The sequence below is a fragment of the Pseudorasbora parva genome, chromosome 18, assembly GCF_024679245.1.
Source record: "Pseudorasbora parva isolate DD20220531a chromosome 18, ASM2467924v1, whole genome shotgun sequence".
Classification (NCBI taxonomy): Eukaryota; Metazoa; Chordata; class Actinopteri; order Cypriniformes; family Gobionidae; genus Pseudorasbora; species Pseudorasbora parva.
Window position 1 is genome coordinate 8,280,483 of NC_090189.1, and position 19,438 is coordinate 8,299,920.

General features: G+C 36.1%; 1 protein-coding gene across 1 annotated transcript in view; it reads left to right on the plus strand.

Annotated features, from left to right (window-relative positions):
- Positions 1–19,228, plus strand: part of slc4a4b (solute carrier family 4 member 4b) — a 68,607-nt gene extending 49,379 nt beyond the window's left edge. Inside the window, exons 12-27 of the mRNA XM_067424529.1 lie at positions 2,809–2,983; positions 5,367–5,500; positions 7,470–7,738; positions 8,194–8,252; positions 8,428–8,616; positions 9,392–9,505; positions 9,867–10,028; positions 10,200–10,378; positions 11,982–12,054; positions 13,138–13,206; positions 14,192–14,299; positions 14,394–14,459; positions 14,539–14,700; positions 15,126–15,219; positions 16,575–16,645; positions 17,439–19,228. Of these exons, the coding sequence (XP_067280630.1) occupies positions 2,809–2,983; positions 5,367–5,500; positions 7,470–7,738; positions 8,194–8,252; positions 8,428–8,616; positions 9,392–9,505; positions 9,867–10,028; positions 10,200–10,378; positions 11,982–12,054; positions 13,138–13,206; positions 14,192–14,299; positions 14,394–14,459; positions 14,539–14,700; positions 15,126–15,219; positions 16,575–16,609 (1,888 nt within the window). The 3' untranslated portion in view covers positions 16,610–16,645; positions 17,439–19,228. The remainder of the gene's footprint in view (positions 1–2,808; positions 2,984–5,366; positions 5,501–7,469; positions 7,739–8,193; positions 8,253–8,427; positions 8,617–9,391; positions 9,506–9,866; positions 10,029–10,199; positions 10,379–11,981; positions 12,055–13,137; positions 13,207–14,191; positions 14,300–14,393; positions 14,460–14,538; positions 14,701–15,125; positions 15,220–16,574; positions 16,646–17,438) is intronic.
- The last annotated feature ends 210 nt before the right edge of the window (positions 19,229–19,438 follow it).

The window sequence follows — 19,438 nt, forward strand, 5'->3', positions numbered from 1 at the left end:
GAAAGCTGATGGCTGAGAAAGGCTTCAGATAGGCCTCCATTGGGATTCAGTACATTCCCACTGACCCACTCACAAGACCCATAAAGGCACTAAAGACTTCATTACAAAGTCCATCTCACTACAGTGGCTGTACAATCATTTATGAAGCGACGAGAATAGTTTTTGTGCGCAAAACAAATCAAAATAATGACTTTATCCGGCAAGATATTGTCTTCCGTGTAGGTCTCAGACGTGAACTCCTCCTTTTCCGGGTCATGTATTCGCTATGATTCGAACGGTGGATCTGCGTCATATTCTCGTGCATGCGTCGAGTTCGCGTCAATAATTTGGTGGATTAAATTGTTTTTTAGATTTTTGTGCGCACAATAACTATTTTCGTCGGATTGTAAAATTATTGTACAGCCACTGTAGTGAGATGGACTTTGTAACGAAGTCTTTAGTGCCTTTATGGGTCTTGTGAGTGGGTCAGTGGGAATGTACTGAATGCCAATGGAGGCCTATCTGAAGCCTTTCTCAGCCATCAGCTTTCAACAAAGATGTCTTCATTTGTGTTCCGAAGATGAACGAAGGTCTTACAGGGTGTCCAACGACATGAGGGTGAGTAATTAATGAAATAATTTTCATTTTTGGGTGAACTAACCCTTTAAGTAAATCCTGACTGTAATTATTTTTACGGCAAAAAGGGTTTGTGTTGGCGCCATAGACTGTAAAAAAAATATGGACGCCGTGTCCGTGACGTCACCCATAGGATTTCGATAAGCCGTTCTGAACCGTAAAGCTAAATGAGATTCTGCTCCCTTCTGGACCCTAGTGGCCAGTTGAAGAACTGCAGTTTACATTACTTCCGTATTGACTTCAAGAGAGATCGCGGGAGGTTGCCGCTTGGTTGGCGAAAGCTGTTAGTAAATCTGGCCCCTAGAGTGAAATTAAAATATGTTTTTCTCATTGCTTCTCTCTCTAGTTGAATAATAAGTTCATGAAGAAAGTTCCTCGGGATGCGGAGGCGTCAAACGTGCTAGTCGGGGAGGTAGATTTTCTGGACGCCCCCTTCGTGGCATTTGTGCGTCTTCAGCAATCCGTCATGTTAGGGGGTCTCACTGAGGTTCCTGTTCCCACACGGTAAGCTGCTCACTATTTCAAGCTATGTAATTCATAAATCTGTTGCTATAGTTACAACAATATCTATTTGTATTTGTAGGTTCCTTTTTATTCTGCTTGGGCCCAAAGGAAAGGCCAATTCATACCGTGAGATCGGACGTGCCATCGCCACGCTCATGTCTGATGAGGTGTGTGTGAAAGTCTTCTTCTTCGTGTGTTTATTTGCATGTTAACAGTGTTTTCATAGTTTATTTCGGGTCCTACAGGTGTTTCACGACATAGCATATAAAGCGAAAGATCGTGGCGACCTGCTGGCAGGGATTGATGAGTTCCTAGATGAGGTCATTGTTCTTCCTCCAGGAGAGTGGGATCCTGACATCAGGATCGAACCTCCTAAATCCATCCCGTCTGCTGATAAACGGTACCGGCAACCATTGATCTTACAGTATCATTTATCTGTTGATTGTCAATTTATTAAACTATATGACAACCAGTAACTAATGAAATAATGTATGTGTGTGTGTGTTTTTAGTAAAAACATTATTGCCGGAGGGGAAGGTTTTCAGATGAATGGCAGTACGCCTCATGATGGGAGTCCAGGTGGCGGCGGTGGCCATGCGGTCGGTGATGAACTCAAAATGACGGGCAAGTGAGTGTATAAACGGGCACAAATACACGTTCATGAGCACCGTGCAGTTTATATTAGTTTTGTTATTTAAAACCGTGCAGTAAAATTGCACAATTATTATATTTACACTACTGTTCACAAGTTTGGAGTTTTATAATATTTCTGAAAGAAGTCTTCTAATCACATTCATTTTCTCCATAGGGACTTGTAAACCTTTAAAGACAGCCCTACTATGAGCAACGAGGTTGTTAATCGATAGCATTTGCTTCTGTTGAATCCGTCAGTCCACATTATTTCCCTTTAGTTTTAAAACAACCACGTTTAACAGTGGAATTCCTGGTGAAAAACTACATTTCCCATGATGCTGCACAGAAAATTACACCAATCAGAGAGTCAAAACAAGTCTAATGCACTAAAAGAGCTCTCTTTACTTTCAAAATATTTATTATTATAACTTACCATATATATATAGTCCCAGATCGAGGGAGATTATCAGTGGACTTGTGTGTGTATATATATATGTTTGAACACCCTGCTATTACTTGCAAAATAGCAGGGTGTTCAAATACTTATTTTCCTCACTGTATATATATATATATATATATATATATATATATATATATATATATATATATATATATATATATATATATATATATATATATATATATATATATATATACAGTGAGGAAAATAAGTATTCGAACACACACACATATATATATATATATAGTGAGGAAAATAAGTATTTGAACACCCTGCTATTTTGCAAGTAATAGCAGGGTGTTCAAAAAAAATCCAGGAATCACAACATATGATTTTTTAACTATTTATTTGTATGGTACAGCTGCAAATAATGGTATAACAGTTTAATAAAGACATTTTTGAAATCCCATTGGGAGAAATTAATTGAAAAAATACGTTACAAACGCTGTATTACTTTTGATGGTGCATGCAATATTAAAATCATATAATATTTTTGTAATATGAATAAAAAGCAGATCACTTCAATGTCAGCATATTTTTAAGATTGCCTGTGGGAAAAAAATGTCCTTAAAAAAAACACAATCTATCTCTCACAGGTTTTGCGGTGGTCTCATTCTGGACATCAAGAGGAAACTCCCGTTTTTTGCCAGCGATTTTTACGACGCTGTCCACATTCAGTCTCTGTCTGCCATCTTGTTTATTTACCTGGGTACCGTAACTAACGCCATCACCTTCGGAGGCCTGCTGGGAGACGCCACGGAGAACATGCAGGTTAGACTGTTCGAGTCTTTACCGCTGTGAGTTTGTGTGTTGTACTTTCAGTCGTGTTCGGCTGTTGTGGGTTTATTCAGCTCCTGGAAATAAAAGTTGGCTGACATTGTGTTCACAGCTCCAGGGATTTAAAGGCCACGGATAGCTGTTTGATTATTAAACATGTCACGTTAAATGTATGTTATGTGTTTCCTAGATTGGGTGTTTGGAAACAGATGTACATGTTGCATGTTGTGATTTGATCCGCGCTATACTGAGCGAGAGAGAGGAACAGTGATTTTCTTCGAACAACTGTTTATATAAATAGTCACAGGATAGTGCATGGTACTTCAGACATGTGCAGTGACTGCAAAGTTTGGACATATATTTAGCAGTGCATTTATATGGCACAGGCTAAGGAGGATCAGCTATAAATATCCTCAGATTACACACAAGCGCGCGCACACACACACACACACACATACACGCACAGAAAATCACACAAATTCACTTCTAAAAAAATCCCTCTAAGGGAATCCTTTTCGTGACCTCTGCCCTTACCTATAAAGCCTGCTTCAGATACGTCAAATAATAGCTTTAGGTGCAGATTGCAGGTTACTGGACTGCACACAAGAATTTTTCTCTCACGTGTTTTATAAACCGATGACTTGTGTTTGGAGCTAAATATGCAAACATGCTTGTTAGAAATACACTCAGACACAATTCACTGGAAAATCATAATTATGACAGTATGAAATAAGTGTTGAAATTATGACATGCTCATGCTTATATAATCATAATTATGATTATAATTATGAGATAAATTATTATAAAAATTCAAATTTATGACATACTAAGTCAATTATGAGATGAAAAGTTGAAATTGACTTTGACAGTCGAAAATCAAATTCATGACTTAAAATGTAAAAAATTATGATTTAGAAAGTCCTATGACATGTCAAAATTGACATACTAAGTCATATTTATGAGAGACATTTTGAAATTGATATGTTATAATTATGAGATGAAAAGTCAAAATTATGAGCCACTAAATCAAAAAGTCCTAATATGACTTGTCAGAATTGACATACTAAATCATATTTGTGAGATACATTTTGAAATGGACATATTAAGTTATAATTATGAGATAAAAAGTCAACATTTTTGAGCCACTAAAATTTTTACTGTTTTAATTTTTTATTTTTTTTTTATTTTATAATTATGAGCCACAAAATTATTAGTTAAAAAGTCAAGAGATCAAAAATAAAAACTTTTAAACTCATAATTATGACTTAGTATGTCATAATTTGACTTTTTAATTTTAAATTTTTTTTTTACTTTTCTTACATTTTTGATTGAGGTCATAATTTTACCTTTTTATTTCATACGTATGATTCAAAAAGATTTGCAAGATTTTTTTTCTTATGTGACAGAAATGGACAAATCTGAATGCAGAAGAGTTTAAATATGCTGTGATAACTCAGCAAAACTGAGCTGTCAAGACTTTATCAAGAGTTTCAGTGTAAAGCTCGGAACAAACTCTGCAAGAACAAAGAAATGTGTTCGTTTTCTCGAGGTGGCAAGAACAAGAACAAAGTTTCTTCTGGCCAGTACATTCCATACGTCACGAGAAAAGCAGGTGCCGATCATCTGCGTTGCTCCGCATTAACCACGCCCACTTTAAATGTATGACCAATCAGACGATAGTTCTCGGACACCTGCAAGAAGAAAGTTGTGCTCAGGCGATGTGTCAAGAACAAGCTGTGAGAACTCCCAAACCAGGGCTGCGAGAATAAAATGACGTCATTTTGTTCTGGCAGCCCGGGAAGCGAGAACTTTTTTCTCTGTTCTTGCGGAGTATGTTGCAGCCTTAAGTCTATGGGATTCTTTAAGGTCTGTTTTGTCGTCCAGCAGGTGACAATCATTAGGAATCTCTCCTCATCAGGGAATCAAAATAGTGCATATAAACTCTGTAAAAGAAAAGTCTGTAAAATAGGGCCCAAAATACTGTTAATACGAAGGAAATATATGTATAGTTTTTTAACAGGTGTTTTGCCTGTTTGTTTTTTAAATATGCATAGCATTTAATTATTTTAGGCTTGAAGGAAATATCCGTAAACCTTTCAGTTGGTTTTCTTACTATGCTCTTTAGTTTAATATTTCGAGGCGTGTTGGCGTAAACACGGCGTGCAGTAGTGTGACTCTTCCCTGAGAAAACCCCAGCCGGTTATGTTGGAAACAGGTGTTTGTCTGATTAAGCGTTTTTAGATTTGACAGTCAGGCAAAAATGGGCCTGTCAAGAAACAGCTGACATCACAAATCTGATAAGAGTTCCTGTTTTAGTTTTTTTAGTCTTTGCTTTCAATTTTCCGCTTGATATGTGTGTGTTTGTGGTTTTGCGCAGGGCGTGTTGGAGAGCTTTGTGGGGACGGCGTTAGCTGGTGCCGTGTTCTGTCTGTTTGCGGGTCAACCGCTGACCATCCTGAGCAGCACCGGGCCCGTGCTCGTCTTTGAGCGGCTGCTCTTTAACTTCAGCAAGTGGGTGGCACACACACACACACACACACACACACACACACACGCACCTACATACTTAAGCATGCATACACAAGTACACACTAAAACACGGTTGCTTTACGAGATTTGTTAGGAAAAATGTGATGTGTGGTAATCCACTTCATTATCAGTTAGACTGCATTTACAAAACAACATAAGAAGAAGAAGAAGAAGAAGAAGAAGAAGAAGAAGAAGAAGAAGAAGAAGAAGAAGAAGAAGAAGAAGAAGAAGAGGAAGAAGAAGAAGAAGAAGAAGAAGAAGAAGAAGAAGAAGAAAACAGTGTTTAATAATTAATTGCATTAATAATAAAAATAAAAATAATTCTATAATAATTATAACATCAATAATCATAATTTATTTATTGTTAATAACTATGTATTATTTATTTGCTTATAATAATAAACTAATACAGTATATTATTATTATTTACTATTTAAATATATTACTATTCTTATTCTTATTAATAAATTAATACAATATATTGCATTAATGATACAATAAAACATAATTATAAAATAATTATAACAACAACAACAACAACAGTTTATTTGTTTATTATTAATAATTATTTATTCACTTATCATTCACTTATATTATCATTATTATTATTATTTACTATTTTAAGGATATTTATAGTTGTTTATTTACTTAAGGATATTATTACTATTATTATTTACTATTTAAATATTTTTTATTATTAAATTAATAGATTGCATTAATGATAAATCAAAGAATTATTATAGAATAGTTATAACAACAACAACAACAACAATCATTTATTTATTGTTAATAATTATTTATTTACTAAAGTATACTATTATTATTTAATATTTAATATATTATTATTGTTGTTGTTGATATTGCTGTTATTAAATGAATATAATAATCGTATTATTAATAGTCACAGTAAACAATTATTTTACCATGCAATGTAGGTCCTCCATCTGTAGGTTGTTCTTCATTTTAATAATTTGTTGCAACTATTCATTAATTTAATTGATGTGCAGTCAGCAGTGTTTATCTGAACTGTTCCAATGAGATTCAATAGCCAGAATTGTCCATTTCACTTTTAGTTACAGAATCAATGGAGAACATCGCTATGAATTTGGATCCAAATCTAGATGTTTATACTTTCTTTCTGTATTGATATATTTAGTTTGTCCAAAAACAAGTAGCATTCCCTGGAACTCTTTTACTTGTGTGTCATCTGAGGCACAAAACGTTCCAGTTATCTGGAATCAAGATACATCTTATTGTTTTCAACATTTCCGGCAAGGTCTCGTCTCTCTGTCTCTGCTTGTGTCTCAGTGTGAGTGTGTGTGTGTGTGTGTGTGTGTGTGCATGAATACATTTCTCTGTATCTCTCTCTCTCTCTCTCTCTCTCTCTCTCTCTCTCTCTCTCTCTCTCTCTCTCTCTCTCTCTCTCTCTCTCTCTCTCTCTCTCTCTCTCTCTCTCTCTCTCTCTCTCTCTCTCTCTCTCTCTCTCTCTATCTCAGGATTCAGGTTTCTGTGTTTATGTTCCATTATGAATAATTGAGTCAGATTTCATGTCTGCTTCTGCTACCGTGTATCAGTTCAGCTTTGCTGAGGGTTTCAATCTAAAGCGCGGAGTCTATAATTATGGAGTGTTTTCACTGAAGTCTCACAGCAGACACGCCCCTTGAAACAGAGCCTTCAAGACAGAGGGCTATTAAGGGCTATTATCAGTATAGAAAAAAATGCAGTTATTATTATTAGAGCCTTATGGGATCAGTGGCACACAATGCTTTTTGGTAAAGTAGAAGGTTATCCAGGTAATCCATGCAAAAACAAAACTTGTGTATTGTGTAGTATGCTATTTTAAAAATACTCAGTCATTTCATCCCTATTATCTCATTGTTGTTTTTTTTCCTCTTATTTTGTGATTGTTAATGTGTAGCTAACGATGCGTATGATTCTTTGATTGGTTCAGGGATAATGATTTCGACTATCTGGAGTTCCGGTTGTGGATCGGTCTGTGGTCTGGTTTTCTGTGTCTGGTCCTGGTGGCCACAGACGCCAGTTTCCTGGTGCAATACTTCACCCGCTTTACGGAGGAAGGGTTTTCTGCTCTCATCAGCTTCATCTTCATCTACGACGCCTTTAAGAAAATGATCAAACTGGCTCACCATCATCCAATCAACTCAGGCTATGACATAGATCTCGTCACGCAGTACGGATGCCACTGCAGTCCTCCGGACGGTGAGGCCATCAGTGAAGAAGAGATGATAATCAAAAGCATCAGTATTTATGTCTTCTTGAACAGTTTTGTGTTCATTTAATTTTTACGTTTTGGTTATGGCTTAGTTATGTATATTCTTATGGAAAACTGGACAAATTGGTTATTGGTAATAATAACGATATAGTTAGCTAATATTTATTGTATTACCTTTCATTTATGTTGACTAATTTTAAAAACTAATTTCTGGAAGAAGAAAAAAAATACAAAACTCAAAGGTAAAATATCTTGATGCATTATAATGAAGTGAAATGCATAATTCAGTTATTAGTAGTCTAATTAAATAGTAGTACTATTAGTACTATATATTTATAAATACATTTATTTATTGTCAGAGTAAGGCCCTCAGGTGTTTATTTGACCGCTGACACCAGGTTTAAAATAAAGCTAAACTCATATTTTGTGTTTCTTTCAAAAGGCAACAGTTCAGCTCTGTACATGGAGAAAATTGAAGCCCTGATGAACAGCACTGGTCAGGTAAATGCTCTCTGTTTTATCAAATTACACACAGTGCATCAGTACACTCAGATAAGTTAAAAACCACCATAATTAGCTAGTTGCACAAGTACAAAGCATATATTTAAACAGACTGAACATTGTTTTTTTTAATAGATAAGAATGAGGATAATTGTTTGTGCTTGTGCTTGCGCAGCATCATTTGAACGCGACCTGGGCGTCGCTGACCCGCTCTGAGTGTGTGGAGTGGGGCGGTCAGCTGCTCGGACCAGCGTGTGAATACGTCCCTGATATCACGCTGATGTCCTTCATTCTGTTCTTCGGCACATACACCTGCTCCATGGGGCTGAAGAAGTTCAAAACCAGCAGATTTTTCCCAACTACGGTACGCAAACACACACACACGTCATCGTCACACATTAATGAGGGTCTTAATGGGGTTGTACTGTACTCATGAGGATGTTTGTTCTCACGGGACTAGGAAAACCTGCCCACGTGTGCATGCGCGCACACACACGCACACGCACATGCACACGCGCACACACACACACACACACACACACACACACACACACACACACACACACACACACTTTAAGCTTAAATCTGAAAGTCATTGCTTTTGAATTACACTGGTCTTTTGGTTTGGCAGCTGTAGTGGAAAATAGCCCATCACTGATCCTTACAAAAATGCTGTAGCATATTACCAATCTGCACTCATTAAAACATCGTAAATCTCCATTAATCTCTACTAATTAGAGATTACAGATTTAAAGATTATAGTTTTCACTTTCAATTCTGGTATTTAATGTGCATTTCTAGTCAGTGATCAGTGATGTATTGCATTTAACAGTGGAGAATACATTATTATAGCTTATCTATCTATCTATCTATCTATCTATCTATCTATCTATCTATCTATCTATCTATCTATCTATCTATCTATCTATCTATCTATCTATCTATCTATCTATCTATCTATCTATCTATCTATCTATCTATCTACCTGTCTGTCTGTCTGTCTGTCTGTCTGTCTGTCTGTCTATCTGTCTGTCTGTCTGTCTGTCCATTCAAATGTCCATGTTATTTGTACATTATCTGAACTGTCATTTGACCTTCCCATATGAATTTGTTTCTGAATGGTTGTTTATATTTTGCAGATCCGTAAACTGATCAGTGACTTTGCCATTATTCTCGCCATTTTGATCTTCTGTGGTGTGGATGCCCTGGTTGGTGTCGATACGCCCAAACTAATAGTGCCAAGTGAATTCAAGGTGTGTATTTGTGTGTTGAAAAGGTTTAATCTCTTTTTAGGACCCATCTATGTTACAGTAATCCTTTAATCGAGCCATATTATACCCTCAAACTGCTCATTGATGTTTGACATTTGAATCCTCTAATGTGTGTTTGCGCTCGCAAACAGACACAGAAACTGAATTCTGTGGTCATATTGTTGCAGAAAAATCTGTATCGACTCAAGCTGAATCAATATAGCGTCCACTTCATATTAACTTTCATTAGTAATGTTAGCCAACCATAATACGTTTTATAATGCATAACAGATCAATAGATAATTTAGTTATGATGAAACTAATATTATATATATATATATATCCTTTTTTCTACCTTAAATAGCCGACGAGTCCACATCGTGGTTGGTTTGTTCCACCATTTGGAGGAAACCCTTGGTGGGTTTGCCTGGCGTCGTTCTTACCTGCTCTCCTGGTCACCATCCTCGTCTTCATGGACCAGCAGATCACTGCAGTCATCGTCAACCGCAAGGAGCACAAGCTCAAGGTACTGTTGTGGAATATCATCAGGGATTACCATCAGAGGATTACACTGGCACATGTGGAGCTACCTACTGCACGCAAACCACTGAGACACAATTAGATTTCAAACACAAGCCAGTGTTTAATATGGAAAACCACTTATTTATTATTCCTTATTTTTCCCATTTGAGTGCAGAAGGGAGCTGGGTACCACCTGGACCTGTTCTGGGTCTCGATTCTCATGATTTTGTGTTCGTTCATGGGGCTGCCCTGGTACGTAGCCGCGACCGTCATCTCCATTGCACACATAGACTCCATCAAGATGGAAACGGAGACCTCGGCGCCTGGGGAACAGCCCAAATTCCTCGGAGTCAGGTAAAGGAAAAAGCTGAAGTGTATTGTAATCTTGCTCAAGAAATAGGGTCTGGATGTGGACACATTTCTCCTTGTTATTAGCGACACCTGTGGCCGTTAAGTGAACTGCTCGCACTTTCGCACACGTAACGTACAAGAGAACTGAACGTGATTCAATGCCCTGGGATACTCACAGCGAATTATTTTTCTTTCTTCGCTTAGGGGTAAAAAGTTGGAAATAAATTGCAGCGATGTACTGAACATTCAGATGCTGCCCACGCTGCCTGAGAGCAACGCTTGGATGAAAAATATTAAATGTGCTGCACGCGTTCCTCTCAATAACAAAATAAACACACAACTAAACAACAGCAGTGAGAAAACAGCAGTTAAGAAAGCATAGCCATGTGGATATATTTGCACGAGCTCTACAATTCACTGGCATCTTGTGAACAGATGAGGTCAATAACTAAATAAATCCTTGTACACTGTATTTTAACTAGGTAAACATGATTACAGCATCATCTTGTATCTGCCCTTACTAAGTCCTTTCTAAAAGACGACCAATCACAACCTGTGGAACAGTTGTTTTGACCAATGAGAGCTTGCTGTGGGCGGGGCTACGGAGCATAGCGTAACAAAACAGTATCCAAACAACCAGTAAAATATCTTCCCTTGTATATTGCAACAAAAAAAATTCTTCTAGTCTAGTATTTTTGTCTTGTTATCAATTGCAAATATCTAAAAATTCCTACATCAGGATACATGTACTTGCATTTACCTGTACTTTTCTGAACAAAGTATCACAATCAGTGTTGTTGTAGTTAAATAAAATAAATACATTAACATAATTTTTGGTTGCTTGCAATAAAACAAATGTTAACTGTAATAAAATAAAATATTAAAACTAAGCAATGTTGCTAAGCAACATTTCTCATTTTCATTTACTTTAACTTGATGTACTAAAATAATTAAAATAAAGCTAAAATTAAAATTGATAAAATACTTTATAGACATTTCAAAATTCAAAAATATTTATAAAAATTACAATAAAAAACCTAATTCAAAATATGAAAACTATAATAGTATCATTTATACTAAAAATAACACTAGTAACAAAGTTTATGCTTAAAACAAGAAAAAAATAACCTTGTAAACCTAGTAAAAACAAGATTATCAGTCTTGTTTTAAGCTCGACTCTAAATAAGTCAGAAAAGAAGACTTATCATCTCAGGTCATTTTGCTTCTCAAGTAAATGTGTCTTGATTTAAGGTTGTTTATTTTTACTGTAAAACATGACAAAGCTATTAAGCAATAAAATAATCTTTTGCTGGTAGTGTCTGAGCGATATGCATTTTTACATGGAGGATATCTGCGAAAAATGTGGATATCCTCCATGTAAAAATACATATCCCTCAACATTTATTATCCACTGACGAGACTGTCCCAAGGAGGAAGTCACACTTCCCTTCGGTCGACCAAGCAGACATTAACAGTTGCTAAAAATCTGAAAAGGCCAGAATGTCTCAAATAAAATATCTGATAAATCATAGATTGCTGATCATCTAGATTGAGTTGACATTGACATGACTGTGGCTCATGCTGGTTTTGGTTCTTTCTCCTGCAGAGAGCAGAGAGTCACGGGAACAATGGTGTTTATTTTGACGGGCCTGTCGGTGTTCATGGCCCCCGTACTGAAGGTTTGAACCTTTATGTTTCATAAACTATATCTATACTGTCTTTTCACATACTGATATTGTCCAAGAGAATAAGAGGGAATATTAAACTTTTTATGGTTTTTAATCCATGTGTGTTTTGAGTTCATGTGTACTGCTGAAAGTTGACAAAACACACTTTTTTAGCAGATATGTACATGTTTATCAGTTTCTTTCTCTTCTTTGAAAACAGACTACAAATATGAATCATGACTCATGACTCTGGCACGAAATATCAGGAAGCAAATTATTATGTAAACTAAAGAATATTTGAGAAAATACTAATGGTGTCTACAAAATATGTATAAGGGTATTTTAAGCAGTTCTAGTTATTTGAGGTCAATGAATTTATAGAGCTTATATAACTCATGTCCTTATCCAGATTGTAAATTCTGAAGTTGATTCTTGAGTATCATAACTAATGAAAAAGCACCATAGTACTTCCTTTTTGCTATTGAATAACTTATTCGTCATATATAATGGTATGATCAATAATGATTTGATTTAATGGTATTTGGATGCACAGAAAATGTACCTTTAAAATTCCTGGAAGTACCATGTAAACGCTGTCATATGTGGTTTCAGTACCGATGCACAGTATATTTCGAAGTATTATGTTGATAAAACCATCTGATGTTTTAGGTTGGTAAACCATGGTATAATTGTGATACATAAAACCCATTATACTATGGTACATTTTGATACTGAATAGTGCGGCTACTGCCCCCTGCTGGACATTTACTTTGTAAACATCACAGTTTGGTAAAGAGGATATTGACCTCTGAATGGGAAAAACTCCAGGATGCGAGACGAGACAGAGGCTTTCATTCCTGTGTGCACAAATTCAGTTTCACTGTAAATTGTTTGCTTTGCACAAATCTCCTCCTTTGGAGCATATTATGTCGACAAGGTTAGGATTTGGGGTGTGTTCGGTGGACCTTTTTGTCTTGGCGTAACCTTTGATTCTGTTACGTGTGTGCAATATTACTGAATGTGTTTGAAGAAAACTTATAGCAGTGTTATCCATCTAATGCTCATACAAAAGTGTGTTTTGTTTGATCTCTCCAGTTCATTCCTATGCCCGTCCTGTACGGTGTATTCCTCTACATGGGTGTCGCTTCTCTCAATGGCGTTCAGGTGAGTTCACGCTGCACGAGTGTCATGTTACAGTTCAGTAGATAAAGACCCTAATCCTGCGGACTACCTGATCTCCGCCGGAGCCTGGGAACCAGACCGATTCCACAACTTGATATGAGTTCAGGAAAGTCGGGATAAGTCAGGCATAGTCAGGGTTTTCATGGTGTAATACACCTGGTTAAACCTAGAGGACAAAAATGTTTGCTTTATTAATGGTGCTGCTGTTAAACATTGATACATAAGTTGTTGGCAACATACTAAAAGCAGTTCAAATACCATAGCGATCCCTTATTAATTAAACCTACAATATTTTTGCATAGTCGCAATAAGTTTTGCATTTTAATTTTATTTTAATGTTTTGCTTTTCTTTCAATAAAATGCAAAAAAAAAAAAATTTGAAATATATCTAACAAATATATATTTTTAACATCTATATATTATATATTGGAATAAAAATATATTTTAAGAAAATTTTCTAGAATTGTAATATTTATTTTCTTATATTAAATATAAAAAATGTATATATACATTTTAAATAATACAAGATTATTGAAAATCTATATATATATTCTATTAAAAAAATGATATATATATATATATATATATATATATATATATATATATATACACACACACACACACACACACACACACACACACACACATATATATATATATATATATATATATATATAAAATATGTATTAATAAATCTAAAAACATAAAAAAATATATATATATACAATAATTCAAAATTGTTATATATCGTTAAATGTTTTATATATAATATAATATTTAAATGTTACAAAATACATTTAAAAAAATCACATACTTTTTTAATATAAAATAATTTATATATTTAAAGTAAATTAAAAATTAATGAATTGTTTAAAAATATATATGTATCTTACTTTAATATTGTTTTTTTTTTTTTTTTAAATATGTTTTAAATACATTTTTAGTGTTTGTGTGTGTGTGTGTGTAGTTTATGGATCGTCTGCAGCTCTTGTTGATGCCAGCAAAACACCAACCAGATCTGATCTACCTGAGACATGTACCGCTCAGACGGGTTCACTTCTTCACCTTCTTACAGGTGTGTGTGGTCACATGCTCATCCCTCATACAAGTCTCAGATCTATAGCTTTAGTGGTGTATGAGCATCATGAGTGTGTGTGTTCTGTGTGAAGGTGCTCTGCTTGGCCCTCCTGTGGATCCTGAAGTCGACGGTAGCAGCCATCATCTTTCCCGTCATGGTGAGTTTTTGATCTGCACTCAGGCGAATGGTTCTCTGCCGGACGCGCCGTCTGACATCGCTCTTGGTTGCTTTTCTAGATCCTTGCGTTGGTCGCGGTGAGAAAGGCCATGGATTATGTGTTCTCGCAGCACGATCTCAGTTACCTGGATGACGTCATGCCCGAGAAAGACAAGAAGAAGAAGGAGGATGAGAAGAAAAAGAAGAAAAAGAAAGGAAGCATCGACAGTGACATGAACGACGTGAGTGGAATGAATCTCCTTATCCCTCTCTCTCTGTGTGTGTGTGTGTGTGTGTGGGCATGTTTTTGTGACATATGAGGACACAAATGTGTATAATGACATGGGTATGACATAGGCATTACAAGGAGATGGTAAAATATGAGGACATTACCCATGTCCCCACTTTTCAAAAAGCTTATAAATCACACAGGATGAGTTTTTTTAGAAAGTAAAAATGCAGAATGTTTCCTGTGATGGGTAGGTTTAGGGGCCGGGGCAGTGTAAGGGGATAGAAAATACAGTTTGTACGGTATAAAAACCATTACGCCTATGGAATGTCTCCACATTTCACAAAAACAAACAAACGTGTGTGTGTGTGTGTATGTTCAGAACTCGTGTTACTGTAAAACTCCAGTGGTAAGAATATCCCACCCCTGCATTCACAGTCGGATTTTCCAGCCATTGAGAATGTTCCCAGCATAAAGATCTCCATGGAGACCATGGAACAGGATCCAGTGCTGGGGGAGAAGCCCTCAGACAGTGAGTAAACACACAGGGTTTCCCTCGGCCTCGCGCAGGGCTTCCAGCCATTACTGACAACTCTAATAATGGCTTTTCCTTCCCCTCTTCTCGCTGTCGTCACACACTCCTTCGTGATTTCTCCACAAAACATCTCTAAATCCCGTCTTTCTCTTTGTTTATGCCGTTGCTTGGTTTCCTGCTCTGTGTGGATCAATAATCCGCTCTTAACAGATAACAAATGCTTAATCACTATAGTGCAACTTTGTGTGTATGTATTAATAAAGTCAACATGCAGTCAAGATGAGCCCTATTGACTTTCCCAATGCATGGTCCTGTTCTCTGTGTGCATGATTCATTCCAAAGAAGAAATGTTTAATAACTTTGAAACCACTTTTTGTCTGAAGTCTTATTTCTCAATCTCTCTAAGCAGCTGGATTTATTCTGGTCTATAGGGATGGGAATTATGTGGAATTTAATGATTAGCGATTTCAGGTCCGTAACAGTTGATGATTTTTTTGGTCGTTTTTGGAAGAAACAATGGAAGATATTTGGACAATCCCTGTTGTATTCACAACCATCAGGCACCCCTTGAACGCTACTGTTCTAATATTTAGGGAAATTAATACTTTAGTCATCAAGGATGCATTAAACTGGTCGAAAGTGCCAGTAAAGACACTTATATTAATGTTACAAAAGATTTCTATATCAAATAAATGCTGAACTTTCTAGTCAACAAAGAATGCTGAAAAACATCTCACATTTTCCACAAAAATATTAAGCAGCACGACTAATAATAATAATAAATATTTCTTGAGAATATAGAATAATTTCCACAGGAATTAATTACATTTTAAAATATATTCAAACAGAAAACAGTTATTGTAAATTGTAATAATATTTCACAATATTGCTGTTTTTACTGTATTTTGGATCAAATAAATGCAGCCTTGGTGAGACTTACAGGAACATTTTTTTAAAATCTTACCGACTCCAACACCACAAAAATATGTTACCACGTTTTTGTTGATTCACATGGATATTTGACAAAAATAAGCTGCAGTAATAGCATGATTATCGTCAGATATTCCCGATGGATAAAATCAAATCCCTTTTTGTGTTGAATGTCCGGTTTTCACTCAGAAGTGTATCACGTTACAGAAGTGAATCAGGTTGCAAACAGTCTCATGTTGACTTTATCTGGATGGGTTGTGAATCAGAATCTCTTGTTCTTCACTACCTCTCTTTATTCTAACCACTAACCAATCTAGTGCTTTTCAGCTGCATCGTAACCCCTTTATATGAACCCTCTGAGATTTGATCATCTGATAAGTGTGTATATGTATATTAACAGCACATCTGTTTGTTTCTTATAGGAAATAAGCCCATGTCCTTCCTCACTCCGTACTGATGAAAAGCACTTTTTCCCTTCCAAGACTATGTCAAGGTAATGTGTGTGTGTGTGTGTGTGTGTATAATGACATGGGTATGATACAGATATTACAAGAAGAGGGTGAAATATGAGGGCATTGGCCATGTCCCCACTTTTCAAAATGCTTATAAATCATACAGGATGAGTTTTTTTAGAAAGTAAAAATGCAGAAAGTTTCCTGTGGTGGGTAGGTTTAGAGGTAGGGGCAGTGTAAGGGGATAGAAAATATGGTTTGTACGGTATAAAAACCATTACGCCTATGAAATGTCCCTATATGTCACAAAAACAAACGTGTGTGTGTGTGTGCGTGTGCGTGTGCGTACATGTAGTTGTACAACTATCTCTGTGTACTTGGACAAAGTGATTAAAGTGAGGACCCTTACTTTCTAAGACCCCTTTAAAAGCCAGTTTGAGGGTCATGACTTGACTTTAGGGATCATGTTATAGTTAGGTTAAGGCACTTAGTTGTGATAGTTAAGGTAAAGGCCAAGAGATTGCATTGTGTCAATGAATGTCCTCACAAAGATTGCTGTACAAACATGAGTCAGTACGTCTGCGCTTGTGTGCACATGCATGTCTATAATTAATTACCCAGCTTAGTTCAGAATGAATTTCAGGTTGGCTCAGGCTGGTTTATGGTGGTTAGTGCTGGTCTAGCTGATGGGACCAGCAGATTTTAGTCTTGTGCTAATGTGCTAATGCATGGCCTTTAAACAGTCAATTAGCATCATGAATGATGCACGTCTGCTGTGTATTTAGCAAGGCTGTGTATTTTGAAATATCTAACAGCTTTCTTTCTTTCTCCCAGTCAGAATTTAAACCCTTTTAAGAAGATGGTGCCTCAGATCAGAATCGATTTGGACTCCGACAACAACAAATTCTTCTGGAAAACTCCAGCCTCCGAAACGTCCCTTTAAAACACTTGTGAAAACACTTTCATGCACACACGTTTAGATCCAGACGATGGCTTAGTTGTTCGGCTAAACAAAAAGTGACAAACTTTGCTGAATGTTTCTTTTTAAAGTCCAAATTAACGGACACGTGTCATTTCAACACTACAAACGTTGCTACACAAACTCAAAAAGAGTAAAACTTTATTTATTTTATTTTTTTAATATGTCCTCTTGACGTTTTGGTAGCGTTCGCCTACTGTTGGAAAGTTGAGGGGAAAGAAGTATTTTTGCTATCGGTTTAGTTTTAGGGTTGTGGGTCCAGACTGATTTTGGTTCCAATAAATTTAGTATACTTTTTTATAACCATAATATTTTATTAAACCGAAAACATGACATAATCAATAATGAAGAATCCAAGTGTATCAAACAAATTGCAATTTGAGTTTTTCTTTTGGCCAAATAACTGCACTTCATTCAAGTGAGCACATTAGATCAAATCTGTGAAAATGGTCATTGAACAAATTCGTATTAGCGACTCCGTTCTCTTTGATACTTTGTTTTTTGTTCGAAAACGTAGACCTTTAGAAACGTGTTTAAGCGTATATTACTGAACCACAATTGTGGGCGTAACTATTCATCCCAATGAGGGAAACTTTAATGTCACAATTAGCCTACTTAAATCTTTCCTGTGCTTAAGAAGACACTTCAAAAAGTGGGAAACACTCGATATGAATATCATTTTCTAGTTCTACCTCTTATAATGGACTGTAGGTGCCAGGCACTTTAAGTGAAGCATTTCTCTATGCAGTATGTTACGGATGTCAATGGCGATCTTAAAGTCACGTGACCGGAAGAGTGGCCACCGTGCTGGATGCCTCTTCAACATTCTTCTGTCTATGAAATTCCCTCTGCCCTTTTGTGAACTCGAGATCTGTCTCTTGATTCATAAATGACGATCCATAACGGGGCGGACACTTTCAATGTGATTGCGTTCGATGTATTTACTTTGAACAGTTGATTTATGGTGATTTTATTATCTGGATATTTTTATTGTACTTTTTTTAAAAAGAAGTAATGCTGTAGATAGAGACGTCTTTTATACTGAGGTGAGAGGTGTAAGGACTTAATAATGAGATTTAATGTGGAACAGCTGCACCAAAGTGACAGCAATACACACATGTCCTTGTTTTTGTGTGTGAGTACTTAAATGCTGCCATTAAGACAGATGGTTTTCTCTTACGTTGAGCACAAATATATTTCAGTCAGCAAATCGGGTGTAGAATATTTTTTAACAGTGACAACGTAGGCTATATATTAAATCCACGGTCATAAAACTTGAATATAGAGACACAACTCAGTGTTTGTACATAGGTCTGCTGATCATCATCTCATCATTAATAATGTCTTCCATTTCTTTTGATTGTATCAAATTGCATTTTCAAGGACTAAACTGTTGTAGCGAGATGTAAGATGAATCATTTCATAAATCATTTCTTTTAGATGCACCACTCTGTTTTTTTTTTTAATCCTATTGAGATGTATTTATTTGTCCTTCTGTTCTTTTCTGGAAGCTGTCTTACTCTCTGATTATAATGATGACGCTCCAGGCAATAATGAGATTAACAGTTGATCACTGTTCTGTAAAAGGGAATCACCATGTAGCACTGCGAGGCGATGGGCAAATTAAAGCAATTATTAAAACTCACGGTGTGATGAATTCTAATGAGCTTTTATATGGTGAATCAATCATAGTAGCATTGTTCACCGCACAGAAATTACACTATTTTGTATGACTTAGAAATGCTGCACACATAGGCATATTCATTGTAAAGATATGGATTTGTACTTTTGCATTAATGTGTTTAAGTTTGAAAAATCCAGATTATAAACAACTATGTGTTACCTTCAGGAAAAA